Genomic DNA, 8,807 nt, shown 5'->3' with positions numbered 1-8,807 from the left:
CAGCTTACAATTTACCAACAAACCACATGAAGCCAAGCAGGTAAAAAATCAGTACTTTAGGAGTAATGGGAGCATATGTAAGATTCAGTCTAACTAAGGCGATGGAACTGCAGGTACAGCTGCTGATTCCTTTATGCCATGGCATCTAGGATAATGATTACAAACAGAAAAAATAAAAATAGCAAATTATGAAGTGGGACCAGATTGTTTACATAGGAAAACTAGCAAGGCTGGAAGGAATTACTACAGCTAGGACTTGGGAAAAAACCTAATAGATACTAAGAACTATCCCAGAGAAACAGAGACATTTTCTGTGTAGGCAAATGGTAGATGATCCTTCGAGAGAAAGTGATGTGATGGAAACTACAGCCAAACTTTTGAAGATGTGTGTATATATCTCCATACATAGATATATCTACTGTGACAACAGAGAAAAATCATGGAAACATATCATAAGGGTATGATAAGGTATCAATTTAGTGTTTCATCCAAAACTTGGGCTTGCAGAGCCTGTTACATCACAGGAAGAAGCATGAAAACAAAAATAGGAGGACTAGGTGCCAGGCAGCAGGTTATTATTTGGAATAATAATTATGTCTGATAGTGGTGGGATGTCAAAAGGTGCTGGAAAATGCACAGTTCTGGCTTTGGGATTTGAAAAGTTTACAATGACTCCTAAATGTCAATGTTTTGTAGTGGAGAGGGAAAAGGGAGATACAGAAGGGAGATACAGAGCCCAATTTCTGTAATACTTTATTTCTGATCCCCTAATTAGGAAATTAGAAAAATTTCACATTTAGGAAAGTGAAGAGGAAAATACCCTCAAAACCTAGTAGGGTGACATTCAAGGTAAATTTAAAAAACAAAAGCATGATTTTCTTTTTAAAGAATCAATGGCTCTAAAAAAATGGACTAGAAAAGCTGAAATCCTCAGATTAAAATAGAAAGGGCTCTGATAAGACAGCCATGGAGTATGGTACCCCTTGGATGAATGGAAGACAATGATAAGGAAATGTTGATATGACTAAATGGGTAATTTTAGAAGTTATTCAGGCCAAATAGGAAACTTTCAGAGAATGGTAATAAAACTGTGTAAAGCTGAAAGGAAGGTATGTAACAGTTGAGATGAAGTTTGAGAAAGCTAAGAGGGAATCTGAAGAGCAAACAGTAGGAAGTTAAAACTGAAAATGAACATTTGCTCAGTACACCAAAAGCAGAAAGTAGAGATAATGGGCAGGCCACCCCAAACAAGTAGAAGAAACAATTAAAGACAATAAAGACATTGCCAAGAATCTAAATGATTTATTTGCATCAGTCTTCACTGAGAGGGTGCTGGAGTGGTATCTAAACGAGAGACTCACACTTTCCAAATATCAAAGATAAGGAGAGGTCATAGATTGAAGACTCAAGAGAGAAGTTGCTGGAACAAATCAATAAATCAAAGGCATTACGTTACCAGGTTTATCTGCTACTTCTGGAAGATTTCAGGAGAAAACTGAGAATTAAGTAACAAAGTTCCTAGCAAATACTTACTACAGCAGAGGACTGGAAGACAGCCAGTGTTATAACTGAGTTCGGAATTTTTTTTGTTGTCGGTGGTGGATTTTTTCATGGTGTTGGAGGAGCCCTGTCAGTTACAGACAGATAAAAACCCCCAAGACCCATACGTCTCAAATTATGAAGCACAGAAACAAATATGACATGACAGATACAAGTTAGTATAAGGACAAAAGAAAGGACTCTTTGTACCTACTACCAATCTCTGAGCAGGTTACACCAGCCAGCACACCTAAGCCTGCCCAGGAGGTCCCAAGACTCAACCTACAGGCAAGTAGCAAATCATTACATCCCTGCTCCCCCATCCTTCACCATTGAAAAGAGAATAATGAGAAGAATGCTTATAATGGAACAGCCAAATAATGGTTATGCTGCTGTAGGGCAATCCAGCCTACCCTTGGGCAATGTTGTAAAGCCAAGGAGAAATGTACATCTGGAATGCATATGGAACATAATGGTGGCCACACTGAAGCTCTGACTGGAGATTTCTTGTAGGTACAATGAATGGTAGCCTCTCTTAGATCAGCTTTTGGGATCTTTCTGCACACTGGCTAATCAACAGTCCCTGTGCTGCAGGGTTCTTCTCATTCTCAATCAGTACAATGACCTCTGCATTTAATCGTTATACAGGACTTGGGGAGTTAAGACTTTGATGTTTTTAAAAGAATGTATCTTGGCCAGCACTGAGCACTAATATCACTTCTTCCCAGCTCTCTCCAGCTTTTTATGTAAATCTTTACATAAAGCCATTAAGAACAGAGAAAAAAGCTCTTTGGAAAATTATGCAGAGATATATTCTTATGCAGCCAACACTCCCAGGGGAAAAAGTGAAAACTACACAGAGCCTCCCGCCCCTTTTTATTTCTTGTCAAAGACATTGCCTTTTTTGGCTTTTCTTATATATACACAGAATGATGAACTGATATTTGTAGTTTAAATGTCTGGTTTAACTGCGTGGTTTCCACCGTATCAGAAATCTCTCACAAAATGTCAGGTTAGAAATAAAACCAAGCTCTAGAGGGATGAGGTGGGGAGGAAAGTAGAAGGTCCAGTGGCTGAAAAGCAAAATGGAAAAACGTGAGCAGAACGCAATATGGATCCATTTCCCAGCTCAGGCAGTGGTATTGGTACATGTGGTTGTTTGGGGTTTGGGGCAGGAGACAGACACATTTCTCACTGAGTTGTTTCTGCTTTCTCTATTAACATTGCAACAGAAATTACAAATAGCCCTGAAAGGGGTAGTGCACCTCATCTCTTCCTCCCATGTAAACACAACATTAATACTGAAGATAAAGAAAATGGCAAAAAGTCCAATGTCTTGTTTTCTGCATTTTGCTTGTTAGGTTCCTGTTCGCCCTCCAGCAAATTCCTGTGTGTACCGATGTTGTGAACTTGACCAGTCCACGTTCAAGCAAACACTCACTCAGATTCCCAACACATTCTTTTCTCCCCGTCCAATGGGGAGTTTATTCCTAACAGTTCTGCTCCTTTTAATTATAAACTCCTTTAACGAAGTAGTTCTGAGACCTTGCAGCAGGCAGCAGGAGAGCACCAAGGCTACTAGTTGCCTTTTACTCGTTTATATTCACTGTTCAGCAAAGAAGTCCACTTAAAGCCTAAGGCCCAGAGCCTTCACGGATGGGCAGCACTGAAATGAGCCTACAAATCAGTATTCCCCTGGTACAATGTGCCTTATAGGTAAAATCCAATTCCTGCCTAAAAGAGATAAAGGGTTAGAGCCAGGCCCTTTATCTTATGAGACACATGTGAACAAGTTGCTCTGATGAAAACAGACTTTAAACTGACAAGTTCTGTTCACTTTCTGGCAGAGCTACTGATCTTCTTTACTGGACCACCAAAACAGAAGATGGCAAAGAAACACAAGGGAGATATTTCCTTGGCAAGGAAAGGAGCAGCATTTAGGACTGGGGCCAAGGCAGGGTGGAATATAGGGGATTTTCCTGATAAAACAATTAATTTGAGAAAAAAAAGATCAACCAATATAATGTATACAACTGAGCCAGTAACACACCTTCTCAGGAGTGCAGTATTGTATAAGTGTCCCCTGTGTTTTCAAGGCTAATTCAGACCTTTGGCTCATCCTGCATTAACAAGGTCATCCATTGTTAACAGGGCCCCTGTGAAAGTTCACAGGTGAAAGTTCCCTTTTAAAGTAGTGCAGATTTGAAATTCACAGGACAGCGACCCGAAGATCTTCCTTTACAGATAAAAAGCATGTCAAATTATTAAATAGCAACATGAAATCCTATATTCTGAAGGTCTGTCTGTGCTCTGCAGTCAAGAGAGCGGAGTGCAATCCCAGCCCCTGCCCAGTCCCACCTTGGGTGGCTCAGAGGGCGCCTGGCCGGCCCCGCTCACATGTGCCTCACGAACGCTGAAGCCGACAGAGCCGGGGCAGTCGGGGAAGGGATGAACGAGCATCGTCCGAAGATATGTCACTTCAAATTTCTACTGTTAGAACTTCCAAGTATGATATAAAACCAGAAAGTATTTCTCAGTTTGGAGTTCGAAGGCCAGGCCCCAAACGCGGAGCGGCTCTTGCCTCAGTGTCCCTGTTGGCCAGGCAGGGGCCCCACGCTGCTAACTGTTGTTCTCTGCCGTCAGGTATTTGAGGGCCGCGAAGCCGTAGTGGCGCGACATGTCCTGCTGGAACTCCTCCTTGAGTGTCTTGAGACAGATGCGGTATTGCTTGTTGGAGCGGAACTTGGTGATGTCGAAGCTGGGCGCGTGCGGCATGTGGATCATGTAGGCGTTGGGCAGCACCGTGAACTCGTACTCCTGTGGGACAAAGACACGGCTGTGAGGGGGACCCCAGCCTCCCACAAGGCTCCTCCTCAGCCAAACGTGCTCCAGCGCCGAACGGCGCCGTTTGTGCCTCAGGAACAGCAAACCCATCAGGGATCTCAAACAAACTGCCTTTGTTTTTTCAAGTAGCTTTTTCTTGGTTTTTTGAAAGATCTATGTAATCTTTTTGTGAAATCAGAGTTTTTGGGGTTGGAAGGCACCTTTAAAGACTATCTAGAGCAACCTCCCTGCAACGAGCAGGGACATCTTCAACTAGATCAGGTTGCCAGAGCCCCATGCAATCTGTCCTTGCATGTTTCCAGCAAGGCGGGGTCCATATCCCCTCTGGATAATCTCCTCCAGTGTTTTCCACCCTCATGGTAAAAAAAAAACCCAGCTATTTTAAAACATTTTACCCCATATAAGCCAAATAATGGGGAAATAGTACAAAAGGCACACCTGAAGCCATGTCTGCCACACAGATTTTTCAGCAGTGTGATTGCAACAACACAGCTGCGAGTACACAGCTAGAGTCTTACGTGTCCATGCAAAAACATGGCTTTGCCCCTAAAATTTATTTTGCTTGGGATAATGGAATAAGCTACATTTACAAAGGCAAAACTGCATGGCATATGTTGCTTTGCCTATCTGCTAAGATACTTATGGAGACAAAACTGTCCAAAATTATTTATAAACCTGAAATAAGGGGAGAATATGGTGTCATTTATAGGCAATGTGTGAAAATGAACCCGCTAATTCCATATGCTTTGAGACATTTTTACTCAAATTAAGTTCTTCCTAACAAAGTTTGAGATACTGTGTTAACTCTCCTTCTCCTGTAAAACTACTTCACTTATTCTCTTTATATCTGACCAAGTTCTTTGACAATTTTTGTTATTAAAAAAATGATGGTTGATTTAAGTCTCCATTATTCCTGTAAGATTCTTTCAATTTTTACAGGTAAATATATGAAGATTAGAGCAAAGCTCAAAAGCCTGATTCTTAGACAAGCTGAAAGTTCACTAGTGTAGGATATGCAACAAGCAGGTATCTTCTGCAAGGAACTAGGTAAGAGATATGAACCTTGTTATTCTGTAGCCAAATGAAGTACCCTAATCACTTTTTTCATATGGAATTTCAAGAAGTCAGATTTGTATTGGATGCAAATGATAAAGAAACTTTGAAGCCTGCACAGGCAATTTCCTATTTTCTCACACGGTTTCTATCTGCAGATGTTGTTGGATGGACTCCTTAACCCATTAACAAAAGAAACTAGCCAGGGAAGGAACAGCCACAGAGCATGCTGCCTTTACAGGAAGTGGTGCAAAATACCCCCTGGCTTGTAATTCCCAGTCACTTGTAGATTTAGGACTCCGTAGAGAGACAAAGAATATCTGCTGCAGAAAGGCAGAGTACTCCAAAATATTTTAATAGAGATTTATGGGAAAAAAAACACACGTGTGCTGATAAACCTGAGTGTTTCACCTGTATGTGCAGCTAAGTGCAGATGCAGCTCCTGTTTCCCTATAAGAATTCCTGCACCCTGACAGACAGTGCTAAAGTGGTAAATCTTGGTGCCAATTTACAGTGTTGTCATATACAGGAATGGGATCCTCTGAGATTCTGTTTGGGATGAAAAATGTATAGCAAGAGCAAAATAATCTGATGCTCACATGCAGAATTCATGCACCTGGAAGATGCTTAGGACTAATGGGGAACCAAATGTGAAACCAAAGGCTGGCACCATGGAGTGAGGAGAGCTGATAAATTACAAACTACAGAAAATTACTCTAAAGAACCTTAAAACTACGGGCTGGAGCTGCAGAGGAAGATGCATTCCCCTCATACAACCTTTTCTTTGTTCTCTGTTTGCATCTCAAGGCTGTAATACTGCAGGTCAGGGACTGTCTACACTCTGCAGTGCTAACTCTTCAGCACAGCAGTGTTCTCATTCCTCTGAATGGCCTTCAGACACATAAAGCCTTTCAAAAAACTGGGAGTGTACTGCTAATAATCCCCTTTGAAATATGCTGGGCTAGGGTCCTGGAAAATGGGACACTTACAGTCTAGCACAGTCACTGGAAAGGTAGGGAAAGGTTTCCTAATGACCTCGCCCTACTACATGGAAGCCTCTGTTGAGAAGGCAATGCACTTGCAGGAACCTCCGTCCCTAGCTCCTAGATTACAAATTCTTTAGATGGAGACTAGCATTATCTGTGCATTTGTACAGCATCCAGCTCAGTGGACACCTGCATGCTCCCAGAATAACAATGATGATTATCTCCATGCCATGTCCTGCTCTGAGGGATGGCAGTGGCACAGGTTCTTGGAAAGGGATCTGGAACAGACCTCTTGACAGACACTGCAGTCATGAGGAGCAGCGAAATAACTGAGAAGCTGCTCTGCCTGCTGGTAATGAAGCCAGCCTAGCAGCTGGCAGCAACCTGATCTGTGCACACCCCAAAGCAGAGGAATGCCACAGGGGAGGTAGCTGTGCCATCCCACGTCTCCTCTAGGCTCATTTGTGGGAGAACTTGCCAATATCGAAATTGCTACAGAGGAAAAAGAAGCTTCTTTTAAATATGATACTGTGCTCAAGGCTGGAAGAGTGAGAAGAACAATTTCCCAGAGTTAATTCCAACCCAATAGTCATTTAAAATAATTGCACTATGATCAACTTTGAAAACTGTTTCTATTTCCCATGTGTGAATCTCTGTGCTGAGCAGACACCTCTGAACAGAAGAGTTAAATCCTGAATGCTACATAAGAACTGCCACTGGGAACATAAGCCTTGTTACCCATATTAACAAATAATAAACCATTAGCCTGGCACTCTCCACAACTGATGGTTAATTAATTAGTGCTTGGAAAGTGCACTAGAAAATCACAGTGCTATAGCGAAGTATTATTAACATTGATATAAGGGAAAATGTTTTTTCTAGTCTGTAATAATTTTTTGTCATGTAAGTAGGTAGAAATTTGTTGGGAATGACCTTGGCAAACAGAGGGCAAGTGGCTGCCAGCCCAAGGTGACCATGTGGTTTTGTAAGCAGAAGTAGAAAATATCCTTCCCACACATGCCTGCACACAAATACACTGTAGCCCACACCCCAGAGACACAATCTCCCACTAACTTGCTCCAAGCCTTGAGCTGCTCTGCTTCACATAAACTGGTAAGACTTGAGCAAAGAAGGATCTGCTCTATTCCAGATTGATAGCAGAAGCTATCACAGGAGGATAAAGATCACCAAAACTGATTTTTTTGGTTAGCATGAAATGCTACTAGTTCAAACACTGGGATTGAAACCAAACTGAAAAAAAACTACAACAAACCCAAACTAAAAAGAAATGCCATGACCCAGACCTTACTGATGAGCACAGTGGGTAGCTCCTCATCCAAGAACAGCAGGGGGATGCAAATCCTGCCATTTCAGTGAGCAGCAGCACTGGGCTCCCATGGAGCCATAGTTACTGCCAGTCTCTAAGATTTAGGTTGGCAGCAGGGACCTTGGCAACTCTGAGAGCTCTGGTGCCAGTATGGGACTCCTGAGCTTTCTCTGCATCCTTATTATTATAAATTCTGCCCAGCAGCTTCATCCCAAGTCACAGATCCAAGAAGCAGGTAGCCCAAGGCTCAAGTACCTGGATCCTTTAGAGTGAGCACCACAGCCCCAGACTTTGGAAATGTAAAGACCATCTTTGCAGAAATGTGCTGTAAATTCCAGCCAGAAATTAAAGATGCTTGCCCTGAATTCAACTGAAGATTAGTTTTTGAATTGCAAATTAGCATTTGGGACTCACAAACCTCAATTTAATGGAAAAAATCCAGCTAGGTCTACATGTTCCTCAATAAGTGATGGGATTGGCAACAACTGCTTCAATGCTTTGGTCAGGAGGAAAGCACTACAGGGATTGTGCCTCTGCAAAACAATGGATTTCTTAAAACTGACAAATAAATGAACTCAGACTCAGCTCTTCATTTAATATTTGACAAGCATTAAACAGAGAGTTCCCAACTCAAGAAGTGCTCATTAAGAAGCTCAGTAAGGCCAGATGAACACTTTGGTGATGCAAAGCGTGATGCCTTCCTTCAGGACCCAGCCTTGGTTGGAACAACCCTGCTGCAGAGCCCTAGTGAGATACTCATGTGTCACCTCCTCACCTGTGCATCCAGTTCCATGATGTGAGCTACTTTGTTCCAGCCAAATCCCACAAAGCGCCTGTCATACTCCGGGCAGTCCTTCCTGACGACGACGTATGGCTCAAAGTCTGCTTCCCACTCCACGCGGTAGGGAGTGGTGGCCGTTCGCCACTTGGCAAAATTTGTTGGCGCGTGCCCTTTCGTCCAGACGTGGTACCTGAAACAGACATAAACGGCAGGGACGTGGGGAGGCAATTAGATAGAAAGCATCCTGGCAAGGAAACAAAATATTACCTGTTAGCTC

At 42.5% G+C, this 8,807-nt stretch overlaps 1 protein-coding gene across 2 annotated transcripts in view; it reads right to left on the bottom strand.

Annotated features, from left to right (window-relative positions):
• Positions 1-1,282: 1,282 nt before the first annotated feature.
• LARGE1 (LARGE xylosyl- and glucuronyltransferase 1) overlaps positions 1,283-8,807 on the bottom strand; it is a 276,230-nt gene continuing 268,705 nt past the window's right edge. For both annotated transcript variants that reach the window (XM_064702500.1, XM_064702499.1), the window contains 2 exons: positions 8,525-8,720; positions 1,283-4,356 (listed from right to left, as the gene is read on the bottom strand). In XM_064702500.1, coding sequence (XP_064558570.1) covers positions 4,159-4,356; positions 8,525-8,720 — 394 coding nt within the window. In that variant the 3' untranslated portion in view covers positions 1,283-4,158. The remainder of the gene's footprint in view (positions 4,357-8,524; positions 8,721-8,807) is intronic.

Source organism: Zonotrichia leucophrys, chromosome 1A (genome assembly GCF_028769735.1).
Source record: "Zonotrichia leucophrys gambelii isolate GWCS_2022_RI chromosome 1A, RI_Zleu_2.0, whole genome shotgun sequence".
Classification (NCBI taxonomy): domain Eukaryota; kingdom Metazoa; phylum Chordata; class Aves; order Passeriformes; family Passerellidae; genus Zonotrichia; species Zonotrichia leucophrys.
This window is presented reverse-complemented; position numbering and strand designations above follow the sequence as displayed.